Below are 21707 nucleotides of genomic sequence, written 5' to 3' on the forward strand. Positions count from 1 at the left end.
TTAAAACCTACATGTCAATAAAAAAAAATCCTATGGAGTTAAAAGCTCACTAAAATCCAGGCTATAAAGAGTCAGTAGTCTAGGGATGTGCAAAATACAGGTTAATTTTTAAAAAGAAAATTACTGAACAAAAAATGGAGGAAGAACATGAACAGGAAATTTGTAAATATGAAATAGGGGCATCTGGGTGGCTTGATTGGTTAACCATCTGACTCTTGGTCTCAGCCCATGTCATGATCTCTGGGTCATGAGTTCAAGCCCTGTGTTGGGCTCCACACTGGGTATGGAGCCTGCTTACAAAAGAAAAGAAATAAAAATGGCCCTTAAATGTGGAAAAACAAAATTCAACCTCACCAATTAAATGCAAATTAAAGCAACAGGAATATGACATTTTTCACCTACTAAATTGGAAAATATTTGAAAATGTGTTAACTCATTACCACAATGGAGATACAAAGTAATACACACTCTTGTATAAAGTTGGTAATAATGCAGATTATTGTGAGCTTTCTGAAGGGCAATTTGGCAATTCATATCAAAAGCCATTAAAATACACAAATCTTTTGATCCAGTCATTTCACTTTTAGGAGTTTGTCCTTAAAAAAATGATCAGAGATGTGAATAAAAATTATGTAAAAGGAAATTAAAACAAACTTTATAAGGATAAAGAAATGGAAACAATTTAAGCATATCTTAACAAATCATTAATTTTATGTACATTTCACATTGCTCTTCATCCATATGATGAAATATAATGTATGTATTAAAGATCAGTAAAATCAAATGCTCAAGATAAATTGTTAAGTGGAAAATTGGACTTTGAAAATGTTTGGATTATGATCTCTATCTGCACACATAAAGATTTGGAGATACGAGCTAAATATGGTTTTCTTTGGGCAGTGGGATCGCAGTAAACTTTCTTTAGGTATTTCCAAATTTTTTGCAATTAGTAAGTTACCATATAATCAGGAAAAAATGAAAGCTACTTTTAAATGTTAGCCATTCTTTTTTTAAAGATTTTATTTATTTGAGGGACGCCTGGGTGGCTCAGTTGGTTAAGCAGCTGCCTTCGGCTCAGGTCATGATCCCAGTGTTCTGGGATCGAGTCCCACATCGGGCTCCTTGCTCAGCAGGGAGCCTGCTTCTACCTCTGCCTCTGCCTGCCATTCTGTCTGCCTGTGCTAGCTCTCTTCCCCTCTCTCTCTCTGATAAATGAATAAAAATCTTTAAAAAAAAAAAAAAGATTTTATTTATTTGAGAGAGGGAGAGAGTGCACACACACACAAGTGGGGGTGGGGGGACAGAGGGACAAGCAGACTCCCCGCTGACTAGGGAGCACAATGCGGGATTTGATCCCAGGACCCTAAGATCGTGACCTGAGCCAAAGACAGACGTTTAACTGACTGAGCCACCCAAATGACCCTGCTGGCCATCCTCATAAAAGAATTTGAGTTGGACAAAATTGGCAAAGGCTGTTAGGTGTTTAAGACAGGATCTGAGTCCTTTTGACCAACTACCCATTCTTCTTTGTCCCTCAAAGATCAACATGCTTCTTAACTTCCAACTGGGAGAAAATTGCCCCTGCCCAGAGGAGATCCGGGAGGAGCTATATGACTTCCATGAGGACCTTCTCATTCACTGTGGTGAGTTTCTGAGATGAAAGCTGTATCAAAGACAAGTCTGTTTCTGATTCCTCCATTACAAGCTAGTGGGATTTGAGACGAAAATTTTCTATTTAAAGATGCAGGGAACACTTGAACAACACGGTTTGAGCTACGTGGGTCCACCTACTCTGTTTCCTTAAGTAGAGTACAGTACTATACATGTATTTTTTCTTCCTTATGATTTCCTTAATAACATGTTCTTTTCTCTAGCTTACTTTATTATAAGAATATAGTACATAAAACATATAACATTTTAAAAAATATGTTAGTTGACTATTATTGTCAGGAAGGCTTCCCATCAAGAGTATGCTATTTATAGTTCATTTTGGGAGAGTCAGAGTTATATGTGGATTTTCCACCGTGCAGATGAGTGACCCCTGCATTTTTCAGAGGCTAACAGTATGATACTAATTGCTCAAGAAATGATTCTTCCCAAATGACTTGGGTCAGAGAAGCTATAGGAAATAATTCTGGCATAACATAGGATGGAAATGTCTACTGAGAAGAAATTTTGTGAGATAGAAGAGCGTGAACAAGGTCTCTGAAGAAGAAAATAACCGAAACTTACATAAACCTCCCCCACTTTCCTTAGATAGTTGGACTCTGCTCCCAGCTAAACCAAGATTCCAATCCCCTTTGCTTCTTAGCTTTTGCAGTGACATAAGTATGATAACTTCTGCCCCGAAGAATCCTAAGCCTGCAGAGCCTACTTTGATACATAACTGATGATTTTAAATGGTTCTCAGCATTTGTGCCGCTTCTGCAGGGGTGGATTCACTAATAAATAACAGGTGGTCTTTTCATTTGAAATAACTCAATATTAACTTTTTCTTTCTAGAGATTCTAGAGCCCTTTTGGGGTAGAGGTTAGAAAAAGTTAAGTGTGGGTTTTGAAATTATTTGATGTTCTTGTACATAAGAAATAATCTTTTTAAAAACTTGTCAGAAGACATCATAGAGTTAAATACTTATGGGGAGCAGCCTATGATATCTTTGGAAGGTTCCAGAAGGGTGGGAAGCAGAGACTTTGTGTTCTTTCAATCATATGGTGGTTTCATGTACTGTTTGAGGTTTTTCACTCTGTTCTGTGCCTTTCTAGGCGTTCCACTGGAGGAGGAGGAAGAGGAAGAGGAGGACACCTCCTGGGCTGGAAAACTCCGTGCCTTGGTGTATAAAATCAAAGGCCCTCCCAAGCCTGAGAAGGAACAGCCAACAGAAGAGGAAGAGAGATGCCCTAGTAAGTGATCATGCCTTTCAGTCACAGTCCTTCCAACACAGTGCTCTTCTATGATGTAATGCAGGGAACTGGCTTCTGACAGATACTATGAGATGGACTGCTATGTTTCAAAGGACGTATCTGGGTATTTTTTATAATTGATGGTGGTTATTGTGTATTTGGGGCTATGCTTCTTTTCCAATTTAAGGAACTTACTTTCAGAGTCTTCTGAAACCTGAAGGATCTGTTACTCTGGGTCTGCTCTTGTCTATCTGGTTAAAAACACCTGTAAACAGGTTTTTGTTCTTTGAGGTTTCCATTGTCTTCCCCCTTTAGTCATTGTTTCTGTCACCTCTGCATTGCAAGTTGCCTCAGTGAAAAAATAATGATGCAAGGGGAGTGAAGGAAATAGGATGTGGGCTTTGATGGGGGTCTTTTTTGGGTTTGGGCTATAATTTCCATAGCACAGCATCCTAGAGGATTTTGACTTTCAATTTTGCAACAACACCAGACCTTGTCCAAGTTCATTTCTCTAAGCCTTATGGTAGACATGACCCTAACCATTATTCCTCATGTTGAAACAAGATCATAATTTGCTCTATAGGGCAGTTTACTGTGCATAAACCATTAATATTTCAAGAGGAAAATTGTCTATGTATTATATATAATCAGGATGCTCTTTAGTACCAAATTCTGCAAATATTTCGTTTGTCTAAAGAAGGAACTTCCAAGGTTAACATAGTTGCCTTTTATCTTGTTCCTCATCCTATCCGTTTTAGAACATGCTTTCAAATCATAGGCCAGAGCAGTAGACTGCCAAGCTGTGATTGATTTGTCTGAACACACTACTTTGGGGTTCGTATATCTTACTGCCCTTTATATTGACCTTCCGTCTTTGTCAGTATCTCTGAGTGGAAGGAAGCCTCACCATTTCTCAGCACAAGTGTTGAAGCCTCTGGACAAGTGTGTGGGGTACTTGGTACTAGCACCCACCATGGGAGGGGTAGTCTTTGATGAGGATATGCCAGCAAGATTCTAAGGGCTCAAAGGTGAGTTTAGATTCCCTTTGTGGTTCCTGTCAAAGCAGAACTAAAAATAGACTGAGCTGACCCATATTACCTGCTGAGAGTCTATTTTCAAAGTAGATCCTTCTTTCTAACATATAGTATGTCACAACACTGGGTCCCACAAGGGGACCATTTCATGGTAGGTAAATGGAGTCAGATGAAATCACTTGGCTGTGTGAACTCTCCCTAACTCTAAGAACAGTGTCCAGGCTCCAGACATGTCAGCCTTCAGCACTGCTACCCTGGGCCTTGGGCTGAAAGACCATGTTCTGTCCCTTCTGGTAGAACACGCAGACAAGGTCACTCCAGTGTTAAGACTCCATGTCTTCACCTCATCCTGCTTCCCTTCCAGGACAGTTGTGAGAGATTCAAGCTTTGTGTTCTAAGCCTCCTACCCTGGATTTCCAGAAATAGGAAGGTAGTCAAGCATGTCTGGTTGTTAGTAGATGGGTTCCCTGGCCAAATGTTCCAGAAACCGAAAGCTCCTCACTCAGGACTAACATATGAAGAGAAAATCTTGGGAATGGCTTAACTGTCACATCTCCAAAGTTGTTTTTAACCCATGGATGGAGACAGTGTTTCTGGATACATAGCCAGTTGTGATAAAAGGGCCAAAATGCTTTCAATTATTAGTAACTTTGTCCATGTTATTACTTACCTGATTTTTCTTCCCTTACATTTGATAAAATATTAAACGTGCAGATAATAATATGGGTTAGTGAATGGACAATTCACCAAATACTTCCCATGATCAGGTTACTCCTGGTGGGATTTTTTCACTCCTCTGTTGTATAGCTGATGAAAATAGGACTCTGAAGAATTAAGGGATATTTGTTCATTTACTCTCTCCACCGCTACCTGCTTCCAGAAAAATTTCCAGGTGATGAATGTCACCAGCCCAAGGTAACCAAGATGACTAAAGCTGTGACTTGCTTCACATTTTCTGGCTCTGGTTCCACCCTCTTTCCATTGTCTTATAAAACTCCCCAAATACAGCTATTACATAGAGAGTGGCTTTTTAAAACCATCGTCTGTTTATCTGGCTTACTACACCTGTGAGGTGACTCACAACTGTGACTCAGTATTACACATGGGGAATCTAAACCCGACAGAAGTCAGAATTCTAACAGGCCAAAGGTTACCAAGCCAAAGAGCCGCCCTCAAAGTTTTCCGGGTAGGGGGTGCAGTCTCACCTCTATGAGTGGTTGGTATTGACCAGATGACCTGCAGGCAAATTTCAGCTTTTCTAGGCAAGAGGACTCAACAGTGTCCTGAACCTCGTGAGAATCCCACTAGCTGACTCAGAGTTACGGGGATCTGCCTAAACTAACTCTATGCCATATTGTCGATGAAAGCTGTTATAATCTTATCAAAACATCATATGATAATGAAGAGGTAAAAAAGATCCAACAATAGCAGCCCGCCATACTAAGTCACATTTCTTTGGCTTATCCCCATCCAGCAAACTCCCGAGAAAATCTTTTGCCTGTTAGTTCTAAGCCAGGGCTTCTCACACACTGCATTTGAAGCAGGATTTCCTTGCATATAAATCTGTTTCCACTGAGTTATTCCTCCAGAAGAGACCAACAGGCTCTTCTCGCTAGATTCTGAAATTAACCAAACAAAGATCACCTGTCACTTTATAGCTCAAAGTTGGTGCCTTCCTGATCTCTGTCATTTCCTGAATGCTCTCCCCATGGAGGCTTTTCCTGCCACTTGTGTCCCTTTTGCCCCACCACTGAGTGGCCTAAGAGCCCTAACCAAATTTCTCTCCTGCCTAAATGCTGCAGCCTGTTGAGTACCGAGGAGGGGAAAAAGTCTACTCTTTGCTACAAAAATAGGTCTAGAGCCCAGCACAAATACTTACCACAAATGAGACAACTCAGTGGTAGGTCTGTCTAGGCCACTCAGGCAGTATTCGTAAGCCTGCTTAGATTCTCTCCAAACAGCCTCTCCCCACGATGCACATGTGCTGACACCTCTGGGAACTCTTTCTTTCCACCTCGTCCTCTGTCCTTCTGCCCCCACCATTTTATGGCATTTCTAAAAGGACCCATATGACTTTCCACCTTACGTGCAGTATCTGTGTCCCTGTCTGTTTTCTTTACTGGATGTTTGTGCTCAGACCGTATCGTCCCCTTTTTCCATATTTAACTCAGTGAGACAACTCTGTCCAACCTCCAGTGTAGGTTAGTCACAGGAGGCTCGCGAAGATGAAGAAAAAAGGACTTTGTGAACAATGGAGGAAATGGGTGTGGACAGGAAACTGAACATAATCACGAGTTTAGATATGCTATAATAAAAGTGCAGGTGAAATACAGTAGGTCGCCAGAGGAGGAGCTGGGCAGATTCCATAAAGAGTGTAGATAAGTAGATAAAACAAGAAGGGAAAGACATTTTTGATGAGGAGAGCTGCTTTGACAAAGCCCCCTGAGCAGAAAAGTTCGGGTCCTATGCCAGGAGTGGCAACCAGTGAGATTTGTTGAATTCTAAGAAGAATTGAATGGACTAGAGTGGAGTACGGGTTGGATGGTGTTAGGACAGAGTAGCTTGGAAATCCAATCATTAAACTATATTCGGCCCTAGAATGTGACCTATTCGTCATCGCCATGTATTTTGTACTAGTGGCCTTACAGGTGCGGGGAGGGAGGCGTTAACATTTACCTGGTAACCGCTGAGTCCTGAGCACCACATGAAGCCCTTCTGTATTATCTCATGTAATTCTCGCAATATGCGGTAGATGAAGTTGGTGATTTTATTCCCATTTGATAATTGAAGAAACTGAAGTAAAAACAGATTAAGCAACTGTGCCGGCTCGCACAGTGGTGGCATGGACCTTCAAACCTTTGTCGACCTGAGTCTAGTTGCCATTGCCCTCCCCCTGCCCGGCACTGAGTATGAAAGGTCCTAGAAGACCAAACTATTCTTTTACTCAATAATAATGAGGTAGTTATGGGCATAGGGCTCTAGACTTAGGCTACCTGGTGTTAAATTCTTGCTCTGCTACCTATATCTGTGAGACTGAGCATGTGACAACTTCTCTGTGCCTCAGTTTCCTCATCTGTAAAACGGGCATAGCCCTAATACCTTCTTTGGTTGACATGAAGAATAAACTCAAAGTGCAAAGTGCTTATAAGTGTGCCTGGCCCAGAGTATGCACTTAATTTTAACTATTTTGGGCTATTAAAATGTTTGTTAATCACTCACCGTATCTTAGGCCCTGCAAGACACCAGTCAACTCTGCTTTAGCAATATGGCAATCCAGAGGATTGCTGTGCAGGATCATTGGAGGTATGGAGCCCACTGGGATGTCACAGCAGTGCTCTAGATGAGAGCTTCTGAGAACTCGAAGAAGTCTTGTGTAGTAGGCAGGATAATGGTCCCAAGGACATCCATATCCTAGTCCCTGGAAGCTTTAAATAGGTTAAATGGTAAAATGAAATTTAAGGTACAGATGCAATTAAGATTGTTCATCAGCTGGCCTTTGAATGGGGAAATCTAGATTACTGGGCTAGGCCCGAAATGATCACCAGGCACTGTGCTAGGCACTTGCCATCACCTCATCTGATTAACTCCTCACGGCAAACAACTAGGTGCAGTGGCAGCCATGTTCCCATTTTGCAGAGCAGGCAATGAAGAGAGAAGCAAAATAATTTGGACAAGTTTACTGCAGGGAGTTAGAAAGAGGCCCAGACTTGGGTCCTGTTCATAGGCAGGGTTCACGTTCTTTCAGGCACCGTGCAAGGGTGCCCCAGCTCAGTAGTGGGGCTGCAGAGACAGGAGTGGGGAGCAGGGACTGAAAGGAGGTACAGCCTGTAGCCCTCCTCATCCTCAGCTTCTTCTTCAGACTGAACACACACAGGAACTCAAAAGCAATTCGATCACTTTCACAGCAGAGTACAGACCGAGGCCTCAGGTTTCAAGCCCATCCCTGTCCCTTCTCCACCCCATATTTATGTCAGGAATTCCCCTCTGGACCACAAGAGCAGCTCCCCTCTGTGCTCTTTTCCCATCATCGTATCATTGTTGTCGTCAGCGGTCATTTAATCATGGAAATATTTTGGAGAAAGTGATTATGAGGCTGCTTGACTGATTTCAAAAACACCAGGCTAATTATCCCCCCGGGGACAGAAGCGAGCCCAGTGGGCTGCAGAGCTGGACTGGCAGAACCCGGCCATGCTGCCGCAGCACGGTGAATGGGTGCCAGGCAAGGCGGCCTCAGGGATGCAGGGGGCATCCCACTGGCTGGGGAAGCATCCTGGGGTGAAGCAGTTTGCCTCCCCACTTGTCTCCACCCTCACAGATGGGGAGGCTCCAGCCGAGGCAGAAAAGCACTGAGAAGGGACCTTTAGTAATGGATTTAGCAGAAAGCTACATCAGCCACGTGACTGTCCACACACAGCCTTCCCTGAGACCCACGTTGCAAGGCTGGCTGGCAGGGATCAATGGGTCCACACCAGTATAGGGGCTCCGTCTCCAGTGCTCCTCCACTCGCTGCCAAGGCCACCTTAGAGACCATCTGTTTACAGGAGTCTTGGCTTGTTTCTTAAATTGGAGTGGTTTTTTGTTTTTCATTTTTTTCTTTTGCCTAAATAAGAGAGAAAAGTGAGGATTGGGCTGATGCAGCCATGACCATGGGGGAAACTCGGTCCCTGCCATACCTGCCTTTCCTTACACAGTGCTCGTGTGGATTAAACGATAATTCAGGTACAGCATTATACCCAGGGTCTAACCCACAGGAAGCTCTTAGTGACCATTGGCTACTCTCATTGTAATGAGAAGTAGAATATTTGAACAAGCAGCTTGACCTTTGACCCTATTCCCCTGCCAGGGAACCCAATAAAGGAGACACGTGCACAGATCCAAAAATTAAATGCAGAACTGGGATGAAGGTCAGTGGCTTGCAGCAGACCTGAAATGGGCCCTGTAGCATCGCACACTGCTGGGTCTCCAGGAAGCAGTGCCATTCCTGGGCCCTGAGGACACAGAGTGCCCTGAGCAGCTCCAGGAACATTGCTCCAGGCTGTCTTTACAGGCTGGTCCTTTCAGGTACTCAGAGAGCCTTGTAACCTTGTTCTCGTGAAATTAAGTGGCACCTGCTGCTCCTCCTGAGCCAGAGAGGCATCAGGAAAGCACATGGAAATGAGCCTGACTGATTTTCTAGGGTTCCTCAGAGGTGATGGGTTTAACTTTCTCCCTGACCTTCTCTGCTAATATATAGTAGGTATTCGGCCACTTTGTGAAACAGACCAGACTTGGGGCCCAGGGGAAGCTCGGGGACAAAGAGCATAGAGGGCATGAGACGTTCCCATTAAATCTTATCTACTAAATCAAGAGGGTGTTATGGTGCAATCTGACCCCCGACAGGGGAAGCATCCTTTATCTGTCAACAGTCAAGACCATCATCAAAACATCATGGAGCTACCACTGCTCATCTCCCCCATGTGGGTGATTAGTGGTGTGGGGTGGTGTCTTCAAAGGGCCACTCATTGTGGTCAGTGTTCACTAGATTTTGAGATTTTGCTTTATTTCTTTGGTCTCCAGTTGTACTATTAGTAAAAACAAGCTGGGTAGACTCATGATGGTGGGCATTAAAAGGTAGGGGTAAAATTTCGTGGTGCTCATTACTTTAACCCAGTGAAGCCATACATATTCATTTGCTATTTGAATAAATTAGTACAACACTTTCAGGAGCTCCACAGATCAAGTAGACATGGAATTCTGGAGTACTCAGCTGTGACTTGGTAGAAATGGATAGAGACACAGAGAGGTAAAGTGACCTGAGCAGGATCACACAGCTGGAACAAAGTAGCCCTCACTCTTGTTACTGCATCATCCTTCATTCATCTCTTTCAACATGAATTTTATTTTGCTAACTTAATTTTATTGATGAAGAAATCTAGACTCCAGGAATCTAGATAATCCTCCTAACTCAGAATCCTCTAGAAAACAAGCCAAAACTTTCTGATTTTCAGGATTTTTTAATAAATCCACTTCTTTATTTAAGAGAGCATCTAAATAGTATAATAGAGGGGTGCCTGGGTGGCTCAGTGGGTTAAGCCGCTGCCTTCGGCTCAGGTCATGATCTCAGGGTCCTGGGATCGAGTCCCGTATAATAGAAATTTAAAGCCTTAATAAGGACAACTATGTTTCTGGATTTTGTGAAGCTATAGAAAGTAAGCAGCTCTTAGGGGCACCTGGGTGGCTCAGTCAGTTGAGTGTCTGCCTTTAGCTCAGGTCATGACCTCAGAGTCCTAGGATCGAGCCCTACATCAGGCTCCCTGCTCAGAGGGGAGTCTGCTTCTCCCTCTCCCTCTGCCTGCCTCTCAGCCTACTTGTGATCTCTCTCTCTCTGTCAAATGAAAAAATAAAATCTTTAAAAAAAAAAAAAAAAAGCAGCTCTTAGCTGGAGAAGTAGATGAGTATAGATTCCAGAAGCCAAGGTTCAGGACCCAACTCTGTCATTTACTAATTATCATGTTAGGCCAGTTTCTTATCCTCCATTCATTTCAGTTTCCTTGTCTATAAAATGAGAATAATGCTCTTCCTACCCATGGGGGCAGGGAGTTAGGAGTCAATAAAATAGTGCTCAGTCTGATGTTCTAGTACTTAGAGGTTGGTATACCTCCCAGCTTCTGAAGCAAATATACAAAGAGTAGGTGATAAGAACTTTATCTCCACATTTACCATTTCAATGCTTTCAGAAAAAAAAAAAAAAAAGAACAGAAAATCCAACTCAGGTAGAATAGCTGGTAAAAGACTTCATTGACTGGGCCACCTGGAAGTTAAAGATGGAACTGGACACTGGGTTGAGTTAATCCCATGGCTCCGCTCATTGTCCCTACAGTCGTTCCACACCCTGACTTGGCCTTCAGGCTGGCAGAGGATGGCAGCTACAAGTCTAGGCCTCATGTCTGTGTGCTGCAGTGTCCAAGGGAAGAGCAAGAAAAGTTCTCCTGCCTGGGACTCAAAGCCAGGCTCCTGAGATCACCCTTGAATAACTTGATCACAGGCCAACTCCATGAACCATTGAGCATGACCTTGAAAATAAAATGTGCTGGTTGACTTCTGTCAGCAGAGCCTACCTGTGGAGTGGCATTGGGTCAGTTTTCATGGACCATTAGATAGAGAGGCAGCTATCTGTACAAAATCAGTTCTGTTGAAAAGGAAGAAGACACAAGTGGCTTCTTGACGTGTGGTTAGAAATAGTCATCTTGTCCTGATGGCTATCATCTTTATGTTTCATTACACAGTGATTACTGTTGAAATGCAGGCAGTTCTAGCTTTTGATGTCAGAGGGAAGATACAGGCCAAAAGTGTCAAAAGTGCCAAAAAGCTGTGTCACAGGACCTGGGAAACATGCTCTCTGCACCCTGTGTATGTTATCTAATGAGCCAGAGAAGTTGTACAATGGATGCTTTTTGCATTTAATGTTGTTCTGGTTTGACGCAAGCTTGGGGCCAGGGCCAGGCAGACCTCCGGGTGTCAGCAGCCCTGTCACTCCAGTTCCTTCTGCAAAATCTTGGAATTGGACTCTCTAGGACTCAGCTTCTAGGAGCTACTCCCTAACAGTTTCCTCCCTGGGGCTCTCCAGTCTGATCTGTAGTCTCAAGTGTACTCAACCAGGGCTTTCTACCAGTGGGAGCATATTAGTAGTTTTCTTTTGCTGCTGCAACAAATTACCATAAACTTAGTGGCTTCAAACAATACGAATTCATTATCACCCAGTTCTAGAGGTCACAATCAAAAATAGTAGACTTGCTTTTCTTCTGGAGGCATTAGGGGAGAGTCCATATCTTGTGTTTGCCAGATTCCGAAGGCCCCCTGCATTCTTTGATTACTGGCCCCTTCCAGTCATGGTACCTATACAGCCTCTGCTCCTGTTATTATCTCCTTCTTGGACTCTGACCCTCCTACTTCCCTTTTAGGAGAACCCTCATGATTATCTTGAGCCCACCTGGATAATTCAGGATAATCTTCTTATCTCAAGATCCTTAATTTAATCACAAAGGCAAAGTGTCTTTTGCCTTATAAGGCAACATACTGACAAATTCTGAGAATTAAGAGGTGAATATTTGGGGGGGGGGTCATTATTCAGCCCACCACAGAGAGGAAGAAAGCAGAGGCCAAAATAATTGGTTCTTGATACTTGGAAAGGATCTACCACCTGTTAAAGCCCCCAGAGCACACGGACAGCATACTACCAGCTAACTTGTTAATCACCTAGAATTTAAAAATAAGCATACATAATTTAGATGCACATAATTGTTTTTCTTTTCCCATTGTAAGCATGAGCATTATAAATTGCTTTCTAAGTTTAAATTAGGGACAGTGCAGTTTTTTTCACTCCCTCTTGTCAACGTCATTGGAAGACTTTTTTCTTCCCAACTGCCCCAGATTTAGGAGCACACTCACAGAACTCTAACACCAGCCTAGGATGGGGATTTGTAAGCTTCAGGGATTTGCTTTGTCAGTAGCCAGCATCTGCTCTTTGATAATAAGCTTGTATTTCAGCGTATGATGGCCACTTGGACTGTGATCTAAATTTGGAGATGGAAAGATTCTCTCCAGACCCCGGCAGATTTAAAATTGTAAATGTGCATGATGAGAAGAGATGTTTTTTTTCTTATTGCAGTCACTATTGCAAAGCTGGTAATTTGACCATTTAGAAGAGGGTTTTACCCAGTATAGTGGGTAACTGGAGAACTTTCAAGGAAGAGTTACAGAATGTAGGCTTGGTGTCTGAGGATTGATAGTAGGTTACAAAATGACAAATGGAGGGAAGTAAACAACTTAGCAATAAACAATACCTGAGCCGCCCCCCCCCACCCAAGACTGATGTTCCAAGGCTAACTCTAAGTTAAGGACACTTCTAATCCTCTTTTCTTGTCTCTAATGTTTGGCTAGTCCATAAATCAAGTAGTGAAGTAGCTATTCTTCTTTCAAAGTAAATTTCAGGAATCAAGTTTTCCTAAACAGTACCGTATCTTAGAAATATTTCATTTCTGGGTGCCTCAGTGGGTTAAGCCTCTGCCTTTGGCTAAGGTCATGATCTCAGGGTCCTGGAATCAAGCCCCGCATCAGGCTCTCTGCTCAGCAGGGAGCCTGCTCCCCGCCCCCCCCCCCCGCTTGCCTCTCTGCCCACTTATGATCTCTCTCTGTCAAATAAATAAATAAGATATTTTTTAAAAAGAAAGAAATATTTCATTTCTGAGGTATCCTAAACATTTATTCATTCATTTATTTATTTATTTTCAGCATAACAGAATTCATTGTTTATGCACCACACCCAGTGCTCCATGCAATACGTACCCTCCATAATACCCACCACCTGGCTCTCCCAACCTCCCCCCTGCACCCTCCCCCGCCCCTTCAAAACCCTCAGGTTGTTTTTCAGAGTCCATAGTCTCTATGGTTCACCTCCCCTTCCAATTTCCATCAACTCCCTTCTCCTCTCCATCTCCCCGTGTCCTCCATGTTATTTGTTATGCTCCACAAATAAGTGAAACCATATGATAATTGACCCTCTCTGTTTGACTTATTTCACTCAGCATAATCTCTTCCAGTCCTGTCCATGTTGCTACAAAAGTTGGGTACTCATCCTTTCTGATGGAGGCATAATACTCTGTAGTGTATACGGACCACATCTTCTTTATCCATTCATCTGTTGAAGGGCATCTTGGTTCTTTCCACAGTTTGGTGACTGTGGCCATTGCTGCTATGAACTTTGGGGTACAGATGGCCCTTTTTTCACTACATCTGTATCTTTGGGGTCAATACCCAGTAGTGCAATTGTAGGGTCATAGGGAAGCTCTATTTTTAATTTCTTGAGGAATCGCCACACTGTTTTCCAAAGTGGCTGTACCAACTTGCATTCCCACCAACAGTGTAAGAGGGTTCCCCTTTCTCCACATGCTCTCCAACACACGTTGTTTCCTGTCTTGCTAATTTTGGCCATTCTAACTGGCGTAAAGGTGGTATCTCAATGTGGTTTTAATTTGAATCTCCCTGATGGCTAGTGATGATGAACATTTTTTCATGTGTCTGATAGCCATTTGAATGTCTTCATTTGAGAAGTGTCTGTTTATGTCTTCTGCCCATTTTTTGACATGATTATCTGTTTTGTGTGTGTTGAGTTTGAGAAGTTCTTTATAGATCCTAGATATCAACCTTTTGTCTATACTGTCATTTGCAAATATCTTCTCCCATTCCGTGGGTTGCCTCTTTGTTTTGTTGACTGTTTCCTTTGCTGTGCAGAATCTTTTGATCTTGATGAAATCCCAAAAGTTCATTTTCGCTTTTGTTTCCTTTGCCTTTGGAGACATATCTTGAAAGAAGTTGCTGTGGCTGATATCGAAGAGATTACTGCCTATGTTCTCCTCTAGGATTCTGATGGATTCCTGTCTCACGTTGAGGTCTTTTATCTATTTCGATAAACAATTATTTAAAATGCAGTTTCTAGATCGTAGATTTGATATAATTGCCTAAATCTGACTATCCCTGATTACCCTAATTGTGAAAGTGGAATAAGTTAGAATGTTAATAATAATTTCTTAAATGAAGCCATTTGTAATTATCAAGGGAACCACATATACATGACTCGTTTCACTAAGACTGTTTGTTTTCTACAATACCTTTCTCATCAGAAAACAAATGATGGGTTACACATCTCTTTGCTTTTAAAAAAAGCTTTAAAAAATAACCTCATGGGCTAAACCATCTAGTGCACTTGACAAGGCCTTCTTGAAACAGGTAAGTCAGCAGTTGAAAATCCTAGAGCTGTGGCAAAGAGTATGGAAGCAACTTTATCATGTGTGGTGGAGGATCTGAGTGGGGTTATGGGACATGTGTGAGTAAAATGAGGCCATACATTACAGCAAATAATAGAATTAACCTCCCCATCCCACCCCTTACCTTTATCCTGGAGTCTTTCTCCCTCAGGAGTCCTGTTTCTTATGCATAGTAAAGTGTCTTTTTAGTCATTAAAGGGTAGCATTTCCAAAGAGGATCTTAGAAAAGCAGCAGAAATGAAATCAGTATGTAGTGGTAACTGCTCTTAATATATCTGTGGTTATGAAAGAGGTTCAAATATATCTCAAGAATTGACTCCCTTCGATGTTTGAAAATCCTACCAAATTTGTCAGCATTACACCATTGATACCAGAAAAACGTAGAAGTATTTACTACAGGGACTGCTTGTGTGAATCAGCTCTTGAAAGAAAATGGCATTTCAAAAGTAGCCATAGCAAAGGGAAGTGTTTTTCCCATCAGGTGGTTTCATCCATCCCTGGCAGGGCTTTCTTAACTTCCCAGTAGAGCTTTTTCTTCCCTACTTCTCTAGTCTCCATGCAGTGTGGACCTCTCTGAGAAATACAAAGAGCTTTAGAGCAAGGACACATTGGGAAGAAAGTAAGAGAGGAAGATCTGATCATTTCTCCAATTTCTTGGGAATTTTTGTATGACTAGAGAAGTTGTACCTTCTTATGAATTGTCTTATTTCCTCAATGTATGTGGACAACAGAGTTTTACTCATTATCTTATACTTCTTCATTAAATGCCTTGCATGTGTGTATCTAGGATCTAGTAAGCCACTGCGAGTAATCATTGTGTCTTGAAATAGTTTCATACAGATGAGTTACCTCAGAGTTATGACTTGACTGGTTGGCTCATTTAGGAGTTGACAGAACTGGAGGTGACAGCTATTCCGATGAGGATGGCAGACACTTGTGCGTTAGATTTGTCCTGAGGCCTGGATACCCAGTGGGTCCAGAACAAAGCCTTCCGTAGGCGACGGCCCTGTTTTCTAATATTAATGAGAATAACCTCACTGTCAAGGGTCAGCTAATGTGGGGCAAAGGGTTGAGTGCCTTCCTCTTTGTTCTGTAGCCCACTTCTCTGCGTGCCTGATTGCACTGGCTACAAGCAGGCTAAACAAGGCCATGCAGCCTCCGTGTGAAGAGCTCCCACCCCCTCCTTGCTCTGAAGATGACTGAGCTTGTTCCCAATTTGATGTAAAGAGGGAACCTTCAGGCTGGCAGGGAGCCCCCCTTGGAGATGCAGGAACAATGGCCAGGGTCCTTCCTGACTGCCAGGATTCAACTTTCAAAACAATGCTGCTTTAATCCTCATTTGATTTCTCAGGGTGAGATGTCTTACTCATCTTATACTCACATTTAACCTACCTCCCATCCAGAAGCATACATAGAAAGCTTCCTAAGCTATAACTTTCCAAGTTCACATGTCAGCTACCGGATGGCAATCACACAGCCTAACGGAACAGGGCTCTAGCTTAGCTGGAGGGAAGGCTTCGCTTCCCCATCACTGCTATCATCTCAGCATGGATGCTTTTGTATAAATCAGGGCTTCTTGAACTTTCTAGTCTTAGGAGCCCTTTTACGCTCTTAAGACTTATCAAGGACCTCATAAAACTTTAGCTTCTGTGGAATATATCTATCAATATTGCTGAATTAGAATTTAAAACAAAATTTTAAAGCATTTACTTCATTTAAAAAAAACAAAAACCCTATTATGTATCATGTAAATAATATATTTCTGTGAGAAATGGCAGTTTTTCAAAACAAAGCAAAGATAACGAGATGAGCCACATTGTTTTGCATTTTTATAAATCTGGAACGTTTGAATGAATAGAAGATAGCTGGGTTCTTATCCCTAGTTAAAGAATAGGAGTAACACTGGTCTCAAAGACCATAGATAGAAAGGGGCAGGGTATTTTAATAGTCTTTTTCAGATAATTGGGTTTATTCCTCTTTGATATTACATCAAAGTTCAACAAGTAGTAGATTCTCAAAAACCCATTGCCATGTAGAACCTGAAACCACATTAAGAAAATTTTTGTACTTGGTTATATAAAAACTCACTGGTCTATCTTTCATTTGACTAGGTCTTTTCCCCATGAATGTTTTTGTAACACAAGGCCATTGGTCATTTGGAAACTACTGGTTCACCAAGTCATGAAGAACTTCCAAATGTTGACATATTTCATTATAAGATGTTTTAGAAATCACATTTGTTAACATCAACAATTTAATCAGAAGGTCTTTAAGTACTGAGAAGCTGTCAAACTCACTGTGGCACATAAACATTTTCTAAAATTCTAGTTTTCACTTGAGAGCCCAAATTATATTCTTGGCAACAGAAACTCCCCATTGTTTTCTTTGAAGTGACGAGCTTGCTTCTTTTATTTATAAGAATATGTCTGTCATTCACCCAACTCTAATGAACCAGCCTGGCTCGTCTGCATTCTTTTGATTAAAAGAGTATTCCACGAGCCGGGCAGCCAGTTGGCTCCACAGCTCCAACAAGCACACCAGCACTTCTCCTCACAAAGGCCTCTGACCTCCCATTTGCAGCAGGGGTGTTGTAGGCCTACTTCCCTTTTTATCCCACAGGAGATTGAGAAAATGCATACTCAAGTGTTTATTAGTAATAAAATTAATAATTTTGTCTTTCATGTGGGACATTCTTATGTGAAACTGGGCATCTTTCTGGGGCTGTGTAGGTGAAGTTCGGTGTTTGGTGCTATTGCCTTGATTCCCTCTAAGGCACCCCCAGTTGCACCCACATTGCTTCTGCACCGTCAGGCTAGCTGTCCACACAGTAAAAATGCAAGTAACATTAGGATGATTATGAAAACACGTTTGGCCTCGCAAACCACCTAAAGGGCCTAGGCTCCCTAAGGCTCTATGGACCATGCTTTTACAACTACTGGAATAGATAGTAGACTTAGTTAACCTTTATTAACCTCATAATGTGTGCCATACATGATTAGAGGCATTGATTGTTTTAATCCTCAGTTGTTCAGATATATGAAGAGCCTACCGCATTCTAGAAAACATTTCTTTTTAACCTCTGAACCCTGGTACATTTATGCCGCTCTGCTGCTGGCGTGTGGGAGCTAATTAAAATCTGAGGAATCTTCAATAGCATTGCTTCCAGGGGTATGAAAACTCCATCTACTTAGTCCCAGAGGTGTTCAGAGCTTTAGAAATTCATTGACTCAGCCTGGGTTTGCTTGGTGGGTTCTTGGTCTCTAGTGTATGTCAGGCCACAAAATATGCCATCCGTTCAAAGCTGTTGGGAATATTTGCTCCCTTGCCATCCCTCCCCCATCTTCTTTCTTCTCGTAGTTATTCTTTCTCTCAATTTCTGGACTTCCATCTCACAATTTAAAACCCTCCCCTACAAGAATGGCCTTAAATGTCATGCATTCACTGAATTACATCTGTCTATCAATAACACAACTGTAAGTCTTGCTTTTTCTGTCAGAGTCTTGATGCCATGTTTTCATTTTAACTGAGCTTCCACTGAGTTACACGCACATAATCATTTATCCCATTCTCTCACATTTGCTGGAAGGCTGGCCTGGACTGAGAACCCATGGGGTGCTTCCTGCTCTGCTCTTTCAGATAAAGGGCTGTCTCCTTTCTCATTTGCCCTCTCAAGAGGTGTTTTACTGTAAATGCTCCATTCTCTATAAGTGTTGATTTGGAGTATTATATCACTGTGGAGCTAAGAGCTCACCCAAATCCTGAACTAATCTGAAAGCCAGGTTAAGGGAAAACTAATTTACTTGGTATCCTTAGGACTCTGTAAAATTCCCTGTCGACAAGAGGATCGTCCTTGAGCTGACTAACAGTTCTGGTTGTTGCTTTTTCTTGCTTGACAGGGACTGTGATGTGTATGATCTCAGCAGAGAATTTGGTTGTTAGTGGAGAAAACCATAATACTTTCAGGTCAGGAGGTAGGCCGAAGGGGTAATTGTACTTACAGGACTAAAAAAACTTCTATTGGGTCCAAGAGTGTGTATTGTATGGTTTTGTCATGCTTTCATTCCTTACCGTGACTATTAACTGGGAGAAACAAGAACTCTTACATTTATTTGGCAAGTGAGGAAACGGGTTCTTGACAGAAGCCCAGCCTGTCCCATAAAATAACTGATTTCCTCCCAGAGGATAGAGACATTACCTAACCTAACAGATATTAGTCAGCAATCCCTGCCTAGTGAGGTCTCTTAGGAACATCTTTTAACTTTGCTTTTCTCTGCTCTGGGGATCCTTTTTTAAGTTTTGCAGCCTGTCTCCCGTCTGAACCTCCAACACCCACAGGGTTGATAGACCCAGCAGTAAGTTAAATTCATCCTTTATATCTAGATCTCTCCTAAAGCTTTGGTAACAAAGTTCTATTTTTATATCCTCATGATGAGCCAAGACTGTATGTAGAGCAGACATCTGCCATATATAATGACATGGAGGTAGAAAACTAGACGATTAGAGGTGGCACAGGCTACCAAAGGCACCTATCTGAGCTTATTCCAAGTTTCTTCACTGATGGACTCAGTAACCTTTATTGTCCCCTGAGCTCTGCCTTTAACATCAGGTCTGAATTAAGGTCTTGGGGCCATCCATACCTTGTGGGAATGTGATAGGCAGAGCCAGACTTGGAGACAGTTGTGGTTAAGAGTAGCAATTGTGATTTCTCACCCCTGTGTGTATGTTTGTGTGTGTGTGTGTGTGTGTGAGAGAGAGAGAGAGAGAGAGAGACATACACACACACATGGGGAGGGGGTGTGCAGTGCCCTCCCAGCCATTCTGGCACGCCCTCTTTCACCCTGTCCTCCACCTCCACCTCAGATCTGCCTCTCTCTCCTGACCACCCTCCCATACCAGCGCCACTCAGCTTTTTTCAAGAACCTCTCAATCCACCCTCTGAAGGTTCCATGGCTGCTCTGTTCCCACTTCAGTGACCTTTCCTTGACCTGTGAAGCCAGTGGTATTTCTGTGCAACCTGTATGAGCCCTGGTAACTTCTGAATACCGAGCCATCCTGGCTTTTCTCTTGACACTTGTAAAAGTGGTGGTGAGAGGGGCGCCTGGGTGGCTCAGTGGGTTAAAGCCTCTGCTTTCGGCTCAGGTCATGGTCCCAGGGTCCTGGGATCGAGCCCCGCATTGGGTTTTCTGCTCAGCGGGGAGCCTGCTTCCTCCTCCCTCTCTCTCTGCCTGCCTCTCTGCCTACTTGTGATCTCTATCTGTCAAATAAAATAAATAAAATCTTTAAAAAAAAAAAAAAGTGGTGGTGAGGCAGGGTTCGCTGACCCCTGCCAAAGATCCAGGGCAACACAGTCTCTTCAAGGGGCTGATGGTCAGTGGTCCAGCTGCAAAGTCTTCAGACCTTATAGAATGTTCTTCTTCTACTTCTCTCCATCTCCTAACAGAGTTTTATGTATATGTCATCCAAAATACCTTCTGGAATTCTGGAGTTGATGGCACGGCTTACTCAGTTCATGGCGTGTGGTATATTTAATGTACTTGGGGAATATTATCCATGGTAGAGAAAATCCAGGGCTTAATATCACTTGTCTCCAAAAAGCCAGTGACCAGTGTCACCTTCTCACACATTTTCCACTCCCCTCCCAGCCTACCCCAAAACTAATTACTCCCCACTCTGTCCTATGGCACTTGTACATTTTGGTATTTATTACACTGTGTTATAAAATAAAGACAAATTTTTTTTTTATTAAATCAAAATGAAAATGTAAAGAACCGAACTATGAGGCCCTGAAGACAAGGACAGTATCTTACTTAGTCTTCGATTTCCAGTATCAGTTCAAATGTCATTTACTCAAAATAAAATATTTAGTACTCGAATTAAAAAATATAATCTTTTATTGTAGTATGGTTCACACACATGTCGTTCAATGATATATTTCACTTCTCTGCATGCTACAGTCCACCCTTAGGAAAAGAATGTTTTAACCTTGAGCACTGATGTTGTGTCCCTGTCGAACGGAGGGGCTGAGATACACAGCGCTCTCCCTGTGCCATGACGGGCTCCATAGCAGTCCTCCCTATTGCCCTTCTAGCCACCTTGAAGGAGCTCATCTCACAGACCATGATCCGCTGGGCCCAGGAGGACCAGATCCAGGATGCGGAGTTGGTCCGAATGATGTTCAGCCTCCTTCAGAGACAGTACGACAGCATCGGGGAGCTGCTGCAGGCCCTGCGGAAGACCTACACCATCAGCCAGGCCTCTGTGAGTGACACCATCAACCTGCTGGCTGCGCTGGGCCAGATCCGCTGCCTGCTCAGTGTCAGGATGGGCAAGGAGGAGGAGCTGCTCATGATCAACGGGCTGGGGTAGGTCGTTCTCCGTTGAGTGCGAGTCACTCAGGAGAACTTCGGGAGGGAAAGCTGGTCCACCTGGCCATATGGAATTCCAGAATTCAGTTGTAGAAAATCCCTGCATGCTACCATCCTGATTTCATGCCTCATGGGATAACATTCTCGGTGAATCAGTCACCTTTGAGAACCGAGGAGACCAGACTGCAGGCTACAGAGGTGAAGGGACATTGCCAGAAACAGTGGGGAGGAATCTTAGAGAAAAGCAGTTATTTGGTGTGTGTCTGAAGAAAATAGCCCCAGGGAGGCAAGGAAAACAATTCCGAGGAAGGAACAGTGTGTTCAGCTCAACAAGAGAGACGTGTTTTGAGCAGTTGAGCTTTTGACTGGAATTCTTCTGAGACTTCCCTCTGAGAAACTGCCGGTTGATCCCTCCCTTTGCCCAGGACTAACCCAGAGAGTCATATCTGTTAGTTCTGCAAGGCACTTTTCCCCATAACAATAGCTCACGGCTCTTCCTTGGAAGCCATGCTGTCCAAAAGACAGCATTTTGGACATCAAAAAAGATTTCCTTTAATTAGGTGGTGACGTTCCATTGTGTGGATGAGAAAACCAAAGCCCGAAAAA

At 42.8% G+C, this 21707-nt stretch overlaps 1 protein-coding gene across 1 annotated transcript in view; it reads left to right on the forward strand.

Annotated features, from left to right (window-relative positions):
- Nucleotides 1–21707, forward strand: part of RYR3 (ryanodine receptor 3) — a 515475-nt gene that overhangs the window by 351059 nt on the left and 142709 nt on the right. The window contains 3 exon segments of the mRNA XM_044230143.1: nt 1541–1643; nt 2763–2900; nt 20825–21098. Coding sequence (XP_044086078.1) covers nt 1541–1643; nt 2763–2900; nt 20825–21098 — 515 coding nt within the window.

The sequence above is a fragment of the Neovison vison genome, chromosome 13 (genome assembly GCF_020171115.1).
Source record: "Neovison vison isolate M4711 chromosome 13, ASM_NN_V1, whole genome shotgun sequence".
Taxonomy (NCBI): Eukaryota; Metazoa; Chordata; class Mammalia; order Carnivora; family Mustelidae; genus Neogale; species Neogale vison.